The 21,559-nt window shown below is 37.2% G+C and overlaps 1 protein-coding gene across 1 annotated transcript in view; it reads right to left on the reverse strand.

Annotated features, from left to right (window-relative positions):
• The window catches only part of colgalt2 (collagen beta(1-O)galactosyltransferase 2), a 39,971-nt gene extending 20,421 nt beyond the window's left edge, over positions 1-19,550 (reverse strand). The window contains exons 1-3 of the mRNA XM_031901073.1: positions 19,111-19,550; positions 1,731-1,841; positions 697-814 (exon numbers count right to left, since the gene is read on the reverse strand). Of these exons, the coding sequence (XP_031756933.1) occupies positions 697-814; positions 1,731-1,841; positions 19,111-19,343 (462 nt within the window). The 5' untranslated portion in view covers positions 19,344-19,550. The remainder of the gene's footprint in view (positions 1-696; positions 815-1,730; positions 1,842-19,110) is intronic.
• Positions 19,551-21,559: the final 2,009 nt, after the last annotated feature.

A 21,559-nucleotide genomic window follows, 5' to 3' on the forward strand; every position in this document is an offset into this window, starting at 1 on the left:
TACTTAATACCTCCTTGGGATGAAGAAAATGTGAAGTACAGAATATCAATCCATGGATTTTGAACTAATGTTACATTAGCATATATTTCACCAATTTGGAGTGCTTTAGGATTAAAAAGAATCAAGCAGTATCTAAAAAATGAACTCTTTTACTTTGAAATTTTAGCATCTGTCATGTTCCAGAAGGATATTGAATCTCCCCACAACCAAGGTTTTTATTTTGAATACATTTCTTATTGATCATTTTGATACAATTTTTAACAATATGAAATGGAAACATTTTGTTAATATTTTTTTCAAAGTGTGTACTATTATATATATTTGAAAATTGTGTTCAACTGCCCACAGCAGCAGGAAATATGTTATTTTCATTTTCAGCTATGAGATCTATAATCCGAAATGCTTGGGACCTGGGGTTTTCTGGGTTTTCTGTAATTTGGATGATCAAGGCTACTAAAAAAATGTAACTATTAAATAAACCCAATGTTATTATTTTGCGACTAGAATGGATCCATGCAGCTTAGTTAACAACAAGTACAAGGTACTGATTTATTATTACAGAGTTAAAGTGAATCATTTAAAAACATTTAAATGATGGACTGTAGGAGATGGGATTACTGTAATTCTAAGATTTCCAGATAATCCACATAAGGAATCCCATACCGGCATTGCACAACAAAACTTGCTAGATCTTACCAAGATATAATCAGACCATTTCTCTTTGGCAGTACGCAATGCGGCTTGGCGCAGTTTCATTACATGGGCAAATCTGGAAGCTGGCCAGTGTTTTGGTCCAAGTTCATCAGCGTATGATCTAAAGCAACCAATAGATTTATTACATTAAAACAAATGTAAGTTTGATAAAAAGGTCCATAATATCTATGCACATATTACTGTAAAAAATGAGTTGAAAGAAGATGAAAAAAATGTGCCCCCTGCTCAATGTGTCCTAATGTATGCATGGGAGTACATTCATCATGTATCATCAATAGTACATTCACTACTGTATACATATTACTATATTCATATTAAACTATACATTTTTGCTGTGGCATTTATCATGTTTAAGGTTTTGGACTATGTTTAATGTGGAACTGAAGCGTCTGTTCAAGGTACAGGTATGGGTCCGTTATCCAGAAAGTTCCGAATTACGGAAAGGCCATCTCCTATAGACTCCATTATAAGCAAATAATTCTAATTTTTAAAAATGATTTCCTTTTTCTCTGTAATAATAAAACACTATCTTGTACTTGATCCCCACTAAGATATAATTAATCCTTATTGGAGGCAAAACAAGCCTATTGGGTTTATTCAATATTTTGAAATGATTTATAGCAGACTTAAGTCATGGAGATCCAAATTACAGAAGGATCCCTTATCCAGAAAACCCCAGGTCCCAAGCATTCTGGATAACAGGTCCAATTCCTGTACTTTTTAATTATTACAGAAAAATAAGGATATCATTTTTTTAAATTAGAATTATTTGCTTATAACGGAGTCTATGGAAGATGGCTTTTTTATCACTTGGAATTTCTATACAACAGGTTTCCGAATACTGGATCCCATACTTGTACAGATATATTTTTTAATTCTGTGCTATACTAATATAATTTACTTGTAATAACTACAAAAAGAGCATTTTAATAATAGATTGCCGATTTGCACACATACTCCAAAACCAGTATACAATATATATAGTTTATGACCTAAGGAGAGAAATAGGTACTTACTGAGGTTCTGCCATAGGCCTCCATTCAACATAATGATATAGCTTCTGCACACTTTTTAACCATTCTCGTAATATGGCTGTGGTGTTATCAATGTTGTGATCTGTTGCTGCCCTAGAATTAAATAAGGTTGTTATTATTGGATTGTTGAATTTATAAGAAACACCAAGAAATATAATAAGGGTATATTCGTCTCTTCATTTTCTGTCATTATGATGTTTAAGTCAGAGTAAGGTAACATCATTAAGTAAGGGAACAGGTGATTCAAGTATGAGAAACACTGATGATGAACATTGAGGTAATTTATTCAGTAACAAGGGAAGGATGGCCAAGCATGTGGGGTAGTTAGAAGGTACCGGGCCCCACAGGAAAATCATTTCGGGCCCCTAAAATGGCCCTAAAAGTTTACATAAACAATATGCTGCAACTTTTTATCAGTCAGTGGCCCACTGGGCCCTTACCAGAAGTCGTAGTGTTTGCTTCCTCTCTGGCCTAGCCTGTAGGTAACAAGCACTTGGGCTACACTAGCTAGTAGTCAGGGTATGGTGAAAAATGCATATTTTGGTATTTCTGTATTTCAAATTCTGATTCATCAGTAATATGCATAACTCTCTTCCTGTCTTAATACCTTATTTTAAAATATTTCTCTTATGCTTCCCCAGTGTTATAATGTCATTTATAAAAATCTTGTCTGAGTACAAATGGTCCTTTAGAGAGAGAGAGAGCAGACGTGTTTTTTGGGATCTCTGGGTTACAGGAAATATGTGTTTATTTGCAGGCTAGTCATCCCTGCTTGCACAGTAGCTGCCTTCAGTAAAACACTGAAAATAAATGCAAAACTGTGCAAAATGTTTTTTTTTTAAGAACACAAAGCATCTTCACTTTTTGTGCTACACGGGTCCTATGGTTAATGTTCAGCTAGGTGGAAAATCACAGGAATGTATAAATTTAGATCTGTTGCTTATTTTAACAGCAGAGTAAAAATGTTCTTATTCGGAAAACAGCATCCAGGAGAACAGGTGGTTTCTTAGAGTAGGCACCTGTCTTCTATATTCTTTAACCCACTAAAGACACCTATATCTACGCAGTAAATAGAGAATACATCATATAAATGGCAGCCAGCCCTCTCCCTTCCCACCAGAGCAAAGCCAGTTTGCCTTCCACAATCTGCTCCATTGTCCTTATCATTTCAGAACAAGTACAAAGTCGCACAGCAGGGTTAAAGGGGACCATCTTACACCACTTAATCTCCTGCATGCACAGTGTTGGTGATATGATGCAGAAGAAGACTGAGCAGCACACCGGTTCTGGGGAAGATGGAGGCTCTCCAAAAATGCTACAGTTCATCTGAGGTTTTTATTCTGCTTTAAGTAATAGTGTTTTATTACCAAGGAGTAAAATTGCACTCCTACCAGAAACCCTAAACCTATCCTAAACTTGCTTCTACCCTTAAAAACAATAAATACATTTATTTTGTGTAACCTCCTTTTGGCCAAAGATCAAAGATAAAGTAATATATATATATATATATATATACATAATGAAAGTTTTTAACTTCTCCACTGCTTAAGGCAAAGGGTTGGAATGTGTTTAGATCCAGATTTAACAGAATCTGTTAATACCAGAAAAAAAATATATTTACTTTGTTCGAAATATACATGAAAACAAAATGTACATGAAACAAAGAAAACATAATTAAACTGCTTAATAAGTTACGCAAAGGAATTCAGAAAGATTTATGAGTTGCAAGTTTAGGCAAACCTCCCTGGAATATTCAGGGCAGTTTGGGCCACAGTAACATGTAACAAGTTACATGCTTATAAGGTAAAAAAAAGCCTATACTATATAGATGACAAATAATATTTACATTATCTCCTATACAGAATACCTTTGCAATCAAAATAGTTTTAAAATCTTCTTTTTGGCTTCTAATACTCCAACAATTTACACTATATATGCACCTCACTTGTATGTACTGTATATGTTCCTCACTTATGAACATCTAGCACTCATTCTCATATAATGAAGAAAAAAGATACCTTTAACATTAAGCAAGGGGGTATAGTGTCCCTCTTTCTCATTCATTAGGTAAACAATAAATTTAGAGCTCTGTATAAACATTCCCCTGTCACCCTTTGTTGTGACTGCTTTGGGTTACAGATATGCAGCCGCCCATTATGCAGGGGCATTATCTGTACAAGGAGAATCTCATTATCTATCTTGCAATGACCAAACACAGAGTAGTACCAGTTTCCCTGACACACTGGGCATTTCTCCTCTGAAGTGATTAAATCAATAAGCATATGGCATGATCAGGACAAGTCCATGTCATTGACTCTAGTTAAACATGGGGGTATTTTGACATGGAGAAAAGCATGGGGCTGTGTGAGCAGAGCCAAATCTAAAATGGGTATGATCTTGTTATTATCAAATACAAATGTAAGAAATGTATAATGATCCCTTTCAGTTTCATTTACTCTCTTTAAATATAACATTATCCAAATGTAAGAGCACTGGCAAAACACCAAGCACATTGTCCTTTTTTACTTTCTTTTATTCCCTGAACTCTGAGGCAGTGATTTTAACTTTCAGTTTTCAGATTGATTTCACAGCAAGACGCTTTCATCAGTTAGCATCCCCATCTGGCCTGCTGGAGGAGACTAATTACCTACTTACTAACTGAAACAGTTACATTCTATGTCTATGTCATTTCTGGCTCCCTTATATTGCCCAAATCCTGCCCCTCCTTTATGCACCATCCTAAATCTTTACGGATTGTAAAACTGTACTAATAGTGATATACCGGAATACTAATATAAATTTAAATACTTCTTAGCAACAAGTATAATTCATAGTAACGCTGTGGTGGTATCTGTACAGTAACATGATAGGTGTCTCCTACTATGAATGATGTTTCTGTTATAAGGTCATGATAAAATAAATTGTGGAATAATTTGCTCTGTTTCTGTATTAAAGAAATAATTCGGCTGAATTGTACTGTTGAGTTTTGTTAATCATAGGAGAGGAATTTATCTCCTCGGAATAACACAATAAAAGAAGGGGTATGTCATTTGTTAATACTCCTAGCTTGTTACCATACCTTGTAAATGCCTGCACCACTTTACAATATATCGGACCAGACTTTGTTGATATTTTAGGTGATTTGGTTGGCTCGAGGTTTTTACACACATCTTGATTTGGTTTAATTACAGGAATTAATGAGGTCAAATGTGTTTAGTATGAAAACTAGTCCAAACAGTTTAGTTTTACAATAATCGTAAGTTGTATGTACTGACCTGGAACAGCATTACTGAAAATATACAGTCTTTCAGTTTTACCTGCCATAACCATTTCCGCCTAGTACAGATGGCTGGAGAATGTGTTGTTACTCCTTAAGTAACAAAAAGGAACCCTTTGTGCATGGAGTCTCTGATACTTACAGGAACACACTGACCCTCACATGCTGCTACACACTGCTGGAATTTCAGCTATTTGTTTTGCTTTTTTTTCCAAGAAAACCAGTGGAAATACGTCTCTCTATAGGTTCCTGCTGATTCTGTGAGTAATTAGATCAGAGCCTCAAGAGAGGCTCATATGTCAACTCTAAATATTGTATATACTTTTCTAAGCCTTGTCATTTTTTTACATTCCCAGAAGGAATTGTTGCCAGTTTGAATGAACACAAAGCTACTATTTCATGACAAAATTAGAATTACCTAGTATTAATAGCAAATATTTTATAATGACCTCAAATACTCAAATATACTATGATAGTTTAGTCCATGAGATGAATGCTCTGCCATTACCAACCAAATTAGGAGCCATTGGTTCTTAAAGCAACTGATAAACAGAATGTAAAAACAACCTTCAGGAGGTAGTATACAATGAAAATATTACTCATGAACACAGAACACAGCCACTGCTTTACCCATCAGGGGTCAATAATCAAACAGCTGATTTAGTCAATTTGGCCCTAGGTGAGCTACAATAGTCCCTAAATCTGTACACCCTAAAATTTCTACTTTATGATTGAAATTTTCCTCAATGGAGCTTCAGGCTGCTCACTGGCTAGCTAACCTGATCTTATTTGTCACTCATGGAGTGAGTTATTACAGAACTATATTCACATTAGCTTCACCTACTTGGCCTACCTCTGCCTAGGCCCTAACCTGCACCCACCTTCCATGAAGGTGGAACCCTAAGAAAGAGGCAGAGCACATGTTGACTTCCCCTTTATAGAACAGAACAGTTATATCTACTGGCTAGTGACTGAATTGCCAGAAAACTACTTTAATGAAGGATAAGTAAACAGCTTCCCTTCCCAACTGCAAATTAGGACATGTTGTCCGAATATAGCGTAGCTACCTTCAGTCTCCTATAACTAAAAAGCTGGAAGCCCCTATGAAGTATAGAATTAGTCAGTGTTAACTTGAGATGGCCATACTTGACCCAGTATCCTTAAAAACTGTTCATTTAGCCTTCAGTCTAGACTACCAGATTATAGTGCTCATTTAGAACTTGTACTGAAGCAAATGCTGCAGTTGTAAGGAGCAAAATTGTACAGGAACCATACTCTACACAGTTAGAATAGCCTAAACATAGAAGGATTTAAAATTTAAAAATTAAACATAAAATAAAAAAGCAGTCTTAAAGAATGCTATTTAAACATCTTTTTCCAAAACATATTGTTAGAAAAGGCTCTTTAAAAGAAAAGCCTAATTGTTTTGAAATTTGGAAAGACAGACAGACATGAATTTTCTCTTCTATACACAGACTTTTTAATTTTTTATTCCAAAAAATCGGAAATTGCCACTGAAATGTGCTTGATGACCTAAATTATGGCATTAGCAAGATATTTTTTACAATGTAAAGACTGCCCCCCTTAAATGTCAGCCAATATGGCTACTAAAATGAGTTACTTTATGTAACCTGACATTGGATGTGTATATTTTCATAGCAGGACTGAAAACATTGGTATAATATTTCATGTTTTGTACTTTAGAGTCAGATATGACAGAATAAACCCTGGCAAGCTTGAATTTTATTAGCATGGAAAAACACTGAAACTGTGGCTGTTGCCAAGAAGACAGCTATGACTTCAGACTGCTAAAAAAGTGTCTGTGAGGTAAATATACTTCAATTGGTCAGTCACTTGTTGAAAACAACACATATCTGCAGTGTTTTTTTTCCATGGACCTTGCCCAAGGACTTGTTTTGTGACAGCTGGCGGGGTGAGAAATGTTCTGATGACGATGCCATGTTCAGAAACTATACCAAAGGCACAGTATTTAATTCATACATCAAAGAAAACACTGCTTTAGTTGCCTTAAAAATGGTTACAGGAAACCATTGGCTGATGTGGGGTGGGTGGTCCATGAGTATGAATGGCCTTGGAAGGGTCCAACCTGCTGTGTTTGATGCACAAACTCAGTATCACACTGTATATTCTGATATAGTCATAATCCCCAATGTTTGAGTTAATGTTATGACCAACTGGATGAATTTGGTGAACCCAAAACTTGCTGTGGTGCCCAGTTACTTCTAGTTCCACTCCTGAAATAAATATCACTTTGCATGTAATATTCTAGTTTAATATGAAGTTTAACAAAATCTGTTTCTCACTAACTATATATGTGTGCATGTGTGTGTGGGTGCGTGCGTATGTAATTGATATATATATATATATATATATATATATATATATATCGAACCAAGGGTGGCACACCGCTTCAATCCTCATCCCAGGTGCACGGTAAAAGAATTTAAATATTGAAGAAAAGACCAGCAACACCGGATCTATTGCAAACAATCAATTATATATTGAAAAATACATGAACAGCCGCTGTTCATGTATTTTTCAATATATAATTGATTGTTTGCAATAGATCCGGTGTTGCTGGTCTTTTCTTCAATATATATATATATATATATATATATCAGTAAATATTGCCCTTTTACATCTTTTCCCTTGTGCCACCATTTTTACTGCTCCTTCAATAAGGAAATAATGCAGGTCTAACTGTAACAGGAAGTAGTGTGGGAGTAAATGGCTGAACTTTGTCTATTATTTGGCTGATATGCCCTAATATGTATGTGTGCCCTTGGTTTGTGTGTGTGTAGCGTAAAACGTATGATCCCAGGGGGCGGCCCTTCATACTTAAAAGAATATTTTTTTTTATTTAGGATTACCCAATGGCACATACTACTAAAAACGTATATTTTTATGAAAATAGTTTATTTAGATAAAGCAGGGTTTTACATATGAGCTGTTTATGCAATTTATTATTTTAGAGACCTGCATCATTAGACAGCATAGTTTTATTTTTACTGTCAAACTGATGCCAGAACAGCATCATAAATGGTGATGCAAAGTATGCCAGTTTGGGCCAAAAGACAAGATTTCCCAGATATTACTCCAGTGAAGTTGAATTAATTTCCTGTACATTTGATGGTACAGTAGTATAGTAAGTTCAATAATAGCACAATGTTGTAAATATTGCAATTTAATTTACTAGGGGGCAGTCCAGTAATATTTACAGATAATTTACAATTATCTCCTTGGGTTTAGAAGTATTGTGCAGACTATCTGATAAGAAAATGCATTGGTTGGTAACCTGGAAGGGTAATAATTGATAAAGCGGGTGGTAGCTAATGTTATTGTCTGGAATTAACTAGTCTTGAAATATTGGGCAGTCTTGCCATGGGGCGCAGTGTGAACATCAGCTGGCAAACTCCTGGAGGTACCAAAAGCTACAGTTCAGTTTAAATACATATAATTCATGTTATAGTTTTGGGGGTTTTTTTATTAAATCAATACACCCTGTTTGTGAATATTCCCCCAGCGTACACATTCATTTGGTAACTGTATTAGTATACAAAATGCTCTTAACCAGATAATCCGTAATTCTACTTTACAGCTATAAATTTAATTCTGCATGCACACAGAAGCCTGCAGAAAAATAAACATGATCCATTAAAATGTTGCATGTCGTTGTAGATAACCAGTTCCTGTGTGTATTTATACTAAGAATCCATAGGGAGCAAGTATGGATGGACTTTGCATCAGTATCAGCAGGAAAAGGGCTTTATAAGTAATTAATTTGGTACCCACACTTGCCTTGAGGGTTGATAATATACTGCCCCTCATTTCTTTGCCTACTCAAAGCAAGGCTGCACTGGCTGAACAACCCAATATCATGTTGATACCCCTTCCTAAAAAACATAATTATGGTTATATGTTAGTAAAAAGTTTTGATACAAGCCAAGGCATATATTAGAAGTTAACATATGTGCTATACCAATGCTGCATTCATGCCGCTAAACCAGAAAATGAAATCGCTCTGTCTCTCAGGCTCCAAGTGCGATTAACAGCTCTGCTTTGGGATGCAGCCCAGAAGTTTATTTGCACTACTGGCAGAGGCATTAACATCACGTACTGTGTAGGCTTAACCAGAGTCCAGCATGTCATAGCTGGCCCATAATTCTGTGTCTGTGGGAAAACAGCCTGCCCTTTTATATGTACATGTGACAGTATCTGTCAAATGATCATTTCAACCTTAATACTTGAGCTGTAATACTACAGAAGGTATGTTTGTTTGTTTTTTCCTATGTATTACAACCAGAATATAATACATAGTACCTGCTAGAATAAGCATCATTAATATTTTCATAAAACCTGCCTTTTAACTTTATCAGAGCAAGCCAAATAAACTGGCCTCACTAGAGGTATTTGGTCCATATGCTATTTGGGATTTGCAACTTTCTATGATTTATGTAGACAGCTATCAGCCCTACGTAGCTTTATTTTATCAGTCAGCTTGAAATCATGCCACAGTTCTTAACTTTAATATTTCATTTAATTTATTTCCCTTACATCATAAATTTGTGCAGTGTACTGCTGGCAGCTAGTATTCCAGCACATCATGACATTATCCCAGCTGCACTGGAACAAAGATGTTCTTAAGGAGGTCTCTGTCTAAGGCAGATACATTTGCTCTCTGGGTGTCTGACTGCTGTGCACCCTTTTAAGAACCAAGCCTGTACTGGGATTCAAAATAGGCCCTGGAATTTCAAGTACACAGAGGCCCAATAGCCCCCAACCAGCCAATAAATCATGACTGTCTATTGCATCTTATAGCTTCCCTCCTGGCATTTACCAGAATCTACAGTTTGCCAGTGCAGGCTGCCAAGAACCATAGTTTTGTGTTCCAGTTCATCAGCAGATGTTTGTTTAGAAAATTAGCAAGCATAAATATTCACAAATGACTACAGCACAACACAACTTGGAACATGGCAAGTTTAAGAAAGAAAAAACCTTTTCCAAGTTTGATCAGTGGCCCAAGCATTACCTGTTGTGAGCCCAAACTCGGGCCCTGTCCAAAGTTGAAAATGTTAATGACCAGCAGCCTTGTTTCATCCATAACAGTATGGGGGAAGAAAAGCACACATAAAGGACAGCTCTATATAAATCACAATTTTTAATACCACTCTGTTTTAAATTACTTACCCACTAAACAGGAAATGTAAACTGTTAGTTAACGTAATTATTATTGTTATTAAGAAATATTATAGTACAGATATAGGACCTGTTACCCAGAATGGAATATCATAGTGTTTATATTCAGTTTAGGTGCCCATACTATACCATGCAGATCCTTACAGAGGAAGCAAGGGCAAAAGTGGTTGTGCTGGTAAGTAAGGGCTGGGTGCCTCTTTTAGCAAATGAAGACAATAAAAGGTTAATTTATTAAACATCTTAGTACTAAGTTCATCCAGGCACTGGTCCAACTGCCTACTAATGGGCTTATTTATTAACATTGGAGACAAATTTCAATGGTGATGTTGCCCATAGTAACCAAATCAGATCTTTGTTATTGTTTTCTAACTTGTAGGCGACCGTTCAAATCTAAAGGTGGCCATACACGTACCGATTATATTGTACGAAACCTCGTTTCGTGTATGGTATGTCGGCGAGTCGACTGATATCGCAGGAAGCTGCTGATATCGGCCGACTCCCGGATCGGACCAGTTTGAAAATTTTGATCGGGCACCATTGAAGGCGCCTGACCAAAATCTCCCTTCAGCGCTGAATCGGCAGAAGGAGGTAGAAATCCTATTGTTTCTACCTCCTTGCCTGCTGATTCAGCCCTGAATGGTGTGTGGCAGATCTGACGATGTTTCGTGCGACCACCGGTCGCACGAAACATCGTCAGATCGCCATGTGTATGGCCAGCTTAAGTGCCGACTGGTTGATATGGAAAACATTGTGTGATGTTTGTCTCCAGTGTTAATAAATACTCCCATGTCAAAAAGAATTCTAGCAAATAGCAATTTAAACTGAAGGCTGGAAATGATAGAATAAGAATGCTAATTCTTCAAAGACCATCCAAAAATAATAAAGATCAAGGATACTTCCCCACTGACCCAATTAATAAAAACCGTTTGTTCATCCTACCAGGGCAGGATTTTGTTGCAATGTGCCTGCACATTGCCAATAGCTAAACACTCAGCCTGGGCCTTTGTAGTCATCCCACAATGCATCCATGCTTGCTGACAATTTTGTATAAATATATATTTAAATATATTCAAAAATGCTAATTAGCAATAGTAAATAGGCTTATTTCTCATACAATATAAGATACTTTTGTGACTTTTGTGCAGCTCTTGTCTTCTGCAGTTTTACTTCTTCAACCAGTAGACATATTGGCCCAAAAACTGATTTCTGTGAAAATTTTGTACAACTTTTTACAAATCACCACAACTGTTCTTCTTACCAAAAAGCTGTTATTATTGAGAACTGTCCCAAAGAGAATTAATCAGTCTGTGTGACTATTTAGCGTAACAAGGTGGCTGAAAGCCTTAGCGGAAGATTTTTTTTTCTATGACAAATTCCTGAAAATACTGTATTTCCTTATTGCTGGTTTTGTCTATTCTTTATAGTAGAGAGTATAGTAGGGAGCCCTATTATATTTTTACAGCACAGAACCAGCAGTCAACTTATCTCTGTCCCATCTCTGTTCTAGAGCTACTGCATGGCAAAAGACTACTGGTGTTATGTTTTGCCAGCCTTTTATTTCCTTACAGATATATGTTTTAATAGTTTGCTCCTTATCATTTGATTTTTTTTAATATCAGAATGTGGGAGTCTTGGCCTGAAGGTCTAATTCTGTGTTTTTAAGAGATATACATTTTCTACTTTAGAACACATGGGCCTTTGTCCCATGAAAGACAGCTAGTTCAATATTTACAGTTTAGTGTTGCAAGTAGCAGGTACTCCCTATACCTTCCTTCAAACCAGCTGTGATAACAATCAGACTATCTGAAAGGGTGGAATTATCAAGTGTTAACCCATACAAACTGCAAAAACTCTTCTTTTAACCAATTTGTAAAACGACTGGAGCAAATTATATCTTTCCAGCTTAGAGTGGCTACCTGCCTGGTTTTGACCAAGACAGTCCCATTTCAGGAGGGCAACCCAACTCCAGCTGTTACCTGGCTATGACTCCAATCCCACTTAATTCCCTGAAACCAAGGTTCCCTGCCTGACAAAAAATTCAGGGATACTGATGCATACATTTAGCAGGGCTGAACTGATTGCAAAGTGACTGCATTTAAAGAAAATACAACCCTAGCAGGCCTAGTAGCTATTTTTGCTAATTTTTAGATAAATTATTAACATTACCTGACATTAGTCTGCCCATACATTGATTTTTTTGTCTCCATGATATGAAAATGGACCCCTATCAAAGCATGTCTTAATTCCTTAACTGAATTTAACTTTAGGTCCTTTGAGGTCCATTTGCACATTTATTTTATCCAATTTGCCCTAAGTATGTATTACTCTCTCCAGTGGTGTATCTAGATACTACTGGGCCCCACAACAAATGTAATTTAGGGTCCTAAAATTTAGGAAAGTTGATTATTTTCAACTATGATATATTGAAATTGATTATTAATTAGGGCCTTACTGGGCCCTTTACATTCCTCCATGCATCCAGTGCTATATATTGTCTGCTAAATCTGTTGCAACCATCTGTTGCTCTGTACAGTCTGTTCAAAACATTTTTTGCTTTAGCCTGTACATATTACTGTTCTGTTCGGTTAGGCCCACCCAACTAATCCTGCATCTAGTCTGCTCCAAGTATCTGCTGCTCTGTCCAGACTGTTTCAATAATCTCTCCTTGCAGTCTGCTTCAGAAATGTATTGCTCCAAAAATGTACCGTTTTCTTTGTCTGATTGCAGATTTAATTTTCTTTCCTATGTGCTCTAACAATTCAACTCTGCACTTTCCCAAATATCTATGGCTCACTCTAGTGTCTTCCAATAATTCATTTCTCTATCCAACCTGCTTAAAGATTGGTCTATTCAGTCAAGCAAGAATTGCTCCATTTAGTCTGCTACAAATACAGGTATGGGACCCGTTATTCATAATACTCAAAACCTGGGGATCTCCAGATAAGAGGTCATTCTGTAATTTGGATCTCTATACCTTAAGTCTACTAAAAAGACTAAAACGTCTATGGGAGCCTTCCTGTAATTTTGAGCTTTCTTGACAATGGGTTTCAAAGTAATGGATCCCATACCAGTACTTTACAATTTTTGCTTCACTAATCTAGCATTCTCTCCACTCCCCTCTAAGCAACAAGTGTTCTTAGTCTATTCCAAGTATCTAGAGCTTGTCAGGTCTGCTCCAAACATCTGTTGCTCTATTCAGTCTGCTCCATGCATGAATTGGTCCAGGTTTGGCCCAGGTTTCTATTTGTCTGTCCAATGCAAGGTATCTCCTTTCCTCAACATAGAATCCTCCAGTATCAGGCAAACAAAAGTTACAAGCACTAAAACACTAACCTGTGCCATTTAAGATGTTCCTAGCAGCTTTTTCGTTCTCTTCCTTTTTCTCTCAAGGGTATAATATATTAACATTTTAACTGTGCCAACATCAGAATGCATGCATTTGGTATCCAATGTTTTATGTTTTATTAGTACAGTTTCCAGTATATGAAAGTTTATATCATTTTCTGATCCCTAATTTCTGTGCCCTAACCTTTAAATTAACCTTTATATGACCTAGACATATATAGATGATATTCTGAAACAATTTGCAATTGATGTTTATTTTTTATTGTTTGCGTTTTTTGGGGGGGAAAAACGCAAACGTAATAGTTTTTTGGCTGTCAGGGTCAGTGACCCCATTTGAAAGCTGGAAGAGTGTAGAAGAGATATAATCTAAAAACTATTTGAAATGAATAATGAAGACCCATTGCAAAGTTGCTTAAGTTAACTTAAAGGTAAACCACCCTTTCAGCCAAACATGCCTCCATTAGCAGTACACCAGATATTGTCCAAAATCCATGATTATCCATTATGAGAATTTTTACAACATGACAAAATCTGTCAGAAGGGCATAATACAGCATTTGGTCTAAGGCTAATCAGTCCCTATGTAGGCACACATGGGGGATTTCGATGCAAAATGCATACTTGCATACATACATGCATAATGCATGTCTACACCAAGGCAAATGCAGGGGTTGATGCCAGTACAGGGGATTATTCTCACACTGTCCTGTGTGGCATTAGCCTAATATGGAATTACAAACTACAATGAAAAAGAATTTGTTGGTCAAGGTAGTAATATATTGTAGAGTTAGGGGAAAGCTCTAAAACAAGAATATCATTACACTGATAGTAATACTTATTGTTAAATAAAATGTACATTATTGCAAATATCCTTTCAAATACACAGTATATGTGGGAGTTGTTTACTCAGTAGGTGCTATTTACCATAAATGAATGAAGACAAATAACAAGGCAACAACACATAACAAAATGTTGCAAACGAGGTATAACTGCAACTTACTGTGCCCCCAGTTGTGTTTAACAAGCCAGCTACTATTAATAGCATGAATAGGTACAAAAAGGCAGGGTAGCAATGCTTTCTCTTGCAGATTTAGCAATTCAGATATCAACATTGTGTTTCTGCGTGTAAAACATTATTAGGAGTGGATGGAATGGTACGGCTTCATTACATATAAGCCAATGCTAGAGCCCACACACACTGCCTTTCTTCCCCCTTGATTTCACTATTAGATCAAAGATAGAGATAGAGTTATATAAACTTAATGTGCCTATAATTCCAGTATACCACTTTGTACATCCTGCCTCACATTTAAGTGACTTTAATACACACGTGACCCACATGCCCAAAGTCCAGTGTTTTATTTCAACCTGCTGTAGACTGCATTAGACTTCATCATTTAATGAAAACATTTCATTAATTAAATACTGGCACTTTTATTATGCAGTATAAGTTCTAAATAAGTTCAGTGTTCTTTCCATAAACCAAAAAAAGTAGAGCATTTTGAAGGGTCCAAAAAGAAAGCTCACACTGCTCACACCATATAATATTACCCTGAGCTCACATGGAAGCCCAATGACAAGTAAAGCACAGTGTGTTCCATCACATTCCTGTTTAGCAGTATTACTGAAACACTGCATTGTGTGTATTTGCACTTAGTCCAGAATATACATCTAGCCCAATAATAGGCTACCTTCAGCCCTCCAGATGTCCCTGGACAACAGCTCCCAGACAGCCTCCCCCCGGGCTAGCAGAAAAGCTGTGGGTATGCTGTTAGCTCAATAGCTCAGATATTGAAGATGGTCCCTGTCTTTTCCTTGTCTACCAACTGTCAAAAAATGAGATCAATATAACAGTAAGATAGAAAGAACATGGTTATTGACATGTTTTTGCTTGCATGTTAAGTGCCATGAAAGTTAAGAAAAATCCTGACTCTGAATCTAGAAACCCTGGTTCAAAACCCACCTGCAACTTCTTGTGAACCAACACACTCAATGCTCTAAAGCATCATGACTCACACAGAACCCACAGAAAAATCACAGTATATATACAGTATATGTCTCCTTTCCTTGTACCTGTCAGTTCCTGGGCAGAATAGTGTTCCAATGGTTAAAACCTTTACAGAACCTGTGTTCAATTCTGGGCTCTGCAAGGAGTTGGCCTGTTTTCCCCATGTGAATATTACAGGGCATTAGGACTGTAAGCTCTATAGGACTCTATATAAAGCATAATCATATTATAAATCGCAGAAAACCAGGTGACAAAAAAACAGCAGAGAGGTAAAAGAGCGGAATATGTTGGCGCTTTATAAATAAATGTTATTAATAATAATAATAATAATAATAATAACATCTGCCTTTGCAGCACTGGAGTCCTGAGTTCAATACCAGCTAGGGCACTATCTACAAGGAGTTTGAATGTTCTCCCTGTGCCTGTGTGGGTATCCCCTGGGTACTCCAGTTTCCTCCCACACTCCAAATACAAGCAAGTTAATTGGCTTCAAACAAAAATTTACCATAGTGTGTGTGAATGTGATAGGGATGTTAGATTGTAAGGTGTTCTGGGGCAGGGACTGATGAGAATGATGTATATCTCTGTGCTGTGGAAATGTGTGACACTATATAAATAACAGAAAATAAATAATAATATGACCAGTGGTGGGGCACTGAGCATTTTACTCATTAAAGCACATTATAAAGATAAACAGTAATGACACGTACAGGTAACGTGCTAGGAAACCCATTATCCAGAAGGTTCTGAATTATGGAAAGGCCATCTCCCATAGACTCCAATGTAATCAAATAATTCACATTTTTAAAAATGGTTTCCCTTTTCTCTGAAATAATAACATTGTGCCTTGTACTTGATCCCAAGTAAGATATAATTAACACTTATTGGAGGCAAAACAATCATATTGGGTTTAATTACTGATAAATTATCTTTTAAGTAAACATAAGGTAGGAGATCCGAATTACGGAAAGACCCCTTATCCAGAAAATCCCAGGTCCCGAGCATCCTGGATAACGGGTCCCATACCTGTACAAAGTTTGCCTAGACAGTTGCACAGCATGGGTGTATTTTAATAAAGCTATGCCTCCCCAAACCAGCAGGGAGAAATCTCCCACAAATTATAAAGATGGGCTGTAACAATATAACTGAAAACACATTGTTTCCTTTATCTACATTATTTTTCAAATGAAGATACAGTATATCAGTTATTCTAAATAAGTACATAGTATACAGATATATAAAGTAACAAGATGCCACTATGCTTTCTAGTAGTCATAAAACATGGAGAGCCCATGAATTCAACCATATGTTCTGAGGTATAATAATTGGTATTTGCAGCCCGGGGGTATTTAGTTCGATTCCAGCCAGGGAACCATCTATGTCTACTGGATAATCTTATTTCCTCCCACAATCCAAAAATATACAGGCAGGTTAAATGGCCCAAATGTGTGGGAATGTGATATGGACCTTAGATTGCAAGCACCACTGGGGCAGGGACTGATGAAAGGTTTATAATCTCTGTTAAGCACTGCAGTAAATATTAATTTGGCATTTGTAAAGGAATACTTTAAAAAAAAAAATCCTTTGTAAGTATTGCTTTAGCCATTTGCCTGCCACAGACTGTACTATCTGCAGTTCTGACTGTCAAGGACCTGACTTGAATGTAGGTTGAATGGGGTTCAGCCCTAGGCAACAGAAATAAATGCAGTTCCTGCACCTTATGTTGCACTAGCCTACTCAAACTCCAAAGTCCCCCTCTGGGTTCAGAAAATCAACAGACTGAGGGAGACAATACAACTCCAGGAGAGGTAAAGAGAATTTGGCATGTTGACAGCTGATACTGTGCAGGTCACATGATTCCCTTTCACATGGCCTCCCAAACAAACAGGAAGGCTGTGGCTGAAGTACAAACATGACTGCTCTTTCACAGCAGCTAGAAGAAGTTTTGTCTGTAGCTGTTTTCTTAAGAAATGCACGGTCATTCAAAGCCTGCCAAAACTGTGCTGTAATTCACTAAATCGAGATGGCAAGGCAATGCTGCTACAGCTCCAGGCTGCTTCATTAAGTAAAGGAAATGTCTAAATATGCCTAGATATCTCAATCATTCAATTGCAAGTTAGTGTGCTGATTAGTATTATATAAAAAAGACATGCAATAAAGTTTTAATTTAGAAATGGCTTTTGTACTGCTATTTAAAATTATTTTTTTACAATTAACAATTTACAATGTGTTTTTAAAGGTATCTAAAGCAAATTATTTGTTTAAATGCATGTATAAGTAACCAAGCTTCTCGATGATTTCCAGTCATAGCACACATTCTGGTGCCATTGATGCTGAGTGCCTGCCAGGAGCTGGCTAGTTAGCCCAACTCACTCCCTGGGTCTCTGTACATCATGCAGTGTAGGTACAAAAATGGGTACAAACATGATGTCCCAGCACGGGGCGGAAGGTGGACAAAAGTAGTAGCAGAACTGTGGCTGCATAAGGCTGTTGTACTTGAAAAACCATACAACAGGTCAAAGACACCAGTTTAAAGGTTAAAGATTGGAGGTTAATGGAGGGCTAAGGGTGATATGTGATGTGTTACAATAGTAATATACAATAGTAATCACCACCGTTAAACTAGCCTGGAACATAGAAATATACTGGTAATGGTGACCCCATGTCATTAACGTTATAATGATCCAATATGGGCATTTTTTTTTACCAAATTTCATAGAGGAATAGAGTTTTCAGAGGAACAGAATTTTATCATTCTCATCCTAATTCCATGGTATCAGTTGGTATTCCTTTGGTGACTGGAATGCAGCTGCAGACAAACACAGATGCATTAGAACAGACTATGGTGTGTCTGTGCCAGCTCTGTAGTCACTATAATGAGCATAGCCCCAGCATCTGGCTGCCTGGCAAAGACAGGCACGAATACCCATGTATGCTTGCCCTAGAATGTACACATGGAAAATTTTTAAAAAATTACCCAACTCAATATAAAAGAAAACTGTGCATTCCTATACAGTCCACAAAAATGGTATCTATCTCATCTGACAGGTTGCAGAATCTTTATTATCTTAATGTATTTCTGTTTAACTCTCATGATCAGAAATTGCCCCTGTTAGACCCTTCTAACCCAGGCTATGTACTGGTATTTTTAGCAAGGTACTCTTGATCCTTAGTCAGAATGCATATGCATGCATAAGATATCACTCTCAGCCCTCCTGCATTGCCCTGGACCCCTCTTTCTAAGTGTGGACTTTTTTTTCTTAATTACCAAATACTTGAACACCCCTCCTGAGAGTTGTTGTCAGACTACAGCTCTCAACACAGCTCTCAGCACATTAGCAGCAGCAAGAGGTAGGACATTACAGTTCTCCTCATCCAGAATTCTCAGTGCTATTAAATACACAGGTATATGTCATGCTAAAGTATAAAATCTGACGATAAGTATATTTGCAAGTATGGCTGCATGAAAACACAACTGTCAGTTTTCTACCAAGCTGGTTGTCACATTCTTCTTACCAAATAGCGATTCTGCTCTTGGGGTAATCCAGTTTATCAATGCAGTCCATAAAATAAGGCAGCGTGTGTGCAGCATTCCTAGCGATGATGGCAATCAGGACACTGGGCTTTTGCAGGGAAGATTCAGGGAGAACTGCTTCTTCTATATTCAGCTCCTCAGCACTAGCACATAAGTTTGTTAGACAGAAAGGCAATAGCAGCAAAAAAATATATCCAGCAGAGATTACAGCCATGTTTCCCACAGCCACAGATGAGACTACTGCCTTTGCGTTAGTTGTAGGGATTCTACTCACATTGAAAGGGGGGATGGAGCTGTAATATGAGAGCCTGTGAGACTAACAGAGGGGGCTTAAGGTTTCAATAGAAAAGAGCAAGTTGTAGAAGCATGCAGAAATCAGGGACTTGCCACTAGTTAATAATGAATCCCTTTCATGGTCTGGCCATCCCCTGGAAAATTTTTAGTGGTCAGGTAATTTCGAAGATGTCACTGATTGCAAACTAGTCTCGCAATTTAAAGGGACCTATCCCAAATAACATGTTTGCATAATAGATGCACGAAATTCATACAAATTACTTGCCAGAAGCCATACAATTGAACATGTATCGTTTTGGTACAATCAGGGTCATTCTTTTCAATGCATACCCCAGGTTCTGCTACCGCTTGATAGGACAGATGGCAGGCTCTTTCCAAGGCAACGCTTTTTGCAAAGGAGATTTTTTTCTATAATCTTGAACCCAGTACACCCTTTTCCATCCTAATCTGGGGTTCCATTGGCGCTTTCCATTGCTGTTATTGGGAAGCAACCTGCTGTGGTTCACTGTTTCTTGACCATTTGACCAGGCAGAGATGTTTCTTTTAAGAGAAGTCCTTTTTCTTTAAGACCCATACATTCACTTAGATAGTTAAAGTACAGCTGACATGTCAAATTTGTGGCTTTCCAGCTGCAAGGAAATACAATTCACAGGCCACCCGTTACGCAAATGGGATATCCCTGGAGAACTGTGTAAAACTGCTCATTTATGTAATGCATTGGTATGCCTGAATTCCATTCTTCATCATGTCTGAGGCTACATGGTATGTGCTTACTGCGCCAGATCTTTTCATCTCCTTTGCTTCATTCATATTCTATACATATTTGCATTTCCTACAGTAAATTCTTCTCTACTCCTTCAGACAAAACAAAAATAATCTATGTAAGGGCACCACGTGTTAGAATACAAAATAAAGAAAGCAAGGATGAGCTTTAATGTGGAAATTGCAATGTTAGCGAAACATACTTCAGAAAACACAATCAATATTTGTGGGGAAAATCACCCTATGAACGTGAGGGCTTTATTTATGTTAGCTCAACTGGATTGATATATTTGCTCATGAATTAAAATATGTTAGAAGGATCACAAGGGCATTCAGCTGGAGACTATATGAGCTCAAAGAGAACGTTAAAATGACTTGCAGATGTACATTTTATTTAGACATAGTATATTTCAATAATGATCCAATCTGCAAAGGAAAGTGCTGTGCAACAATCTGCTTTTAAAACTAGATCTTGCTGCCTAAATAAAACATGATCTGCGTATTACATCCCTCCAGGTGATAGCTAAATGATTAGGATGACTAGAGTAATATGCAGACAGTTGGTCTAGAGTGCAATAAATACAGTTAAACCAGGTTATGCATTTTTAACCCTCTTACCTACCAGGGGTAGAATCTTGTGTTTGTATAGTAGCAATATATTCCAAAGAGCCGTGCTTTACTTATGATGATTGGATGGACAGGGAAATTTAATACATAATCAGCAAATAAGTATTCAAAAGGGATGAACCAAGTGACAACAAGTGAGAGAATGAGTTTGCCATTCCACTGCCTAAGAGACAAAGAAAGAAAGATTAGTTGGCAGGCAGACTTTATAATAATAGATATAAAGCAACATACAGATCAGCAGATCGGTACAAATAACAATTAAGGGATTTAGACAGTATTTAAGTACAGCAAGGAGATGCTTAAAGCCAAAACAGACAGTAATGATGGAACTACACTGCATTGCCCTGATAGCTGAAGAAGTGCACCCTATGCAAAAGCCTTGCAATGAGAGAATCCTTCAACATAGTGAATTAACCCCTTGGCTGTTGCCTCCAGACCCGGACTGGCAGTCTGTATATTCTGGCAAATGCCAAAGGAGCTTCTGTAAGGTGCATACACAGTCACTATTTATTGGGCAAGTGAAAGGACTGTTTGGCCTTCTGTGTACTTGAAATGCTAAGGCATCTCAGTCCTAACTTAGTTGGCTTTGACGCTATAGCAATTCTTGGATAACCCAAGGATCTTACAAATAAAAAGATAGTTGTTGTTTTGTTTTGTTTTTTTCAAAAACAGTTAAAGTAAATTGCAACAGTGTTCTGGAAGTAATTCTACATTCTCAGGTTGGTCCACCCAGTTGTGAGACCAACA

Source organism: Xenopus tropicalis, chromosome 4 (assembly GCF_000004195.4).
Source record: "Xenopus tropicalis strain Nigerian chromosome 4, UCB_Xtro_10.0, whole genome shotgun sequence".
Lineage (NCBI taxonomy): Eukaryota > Metazoa > Chordata > Amphibia > Anura > Pipidae > Xenopus > Xenopus tropicalis.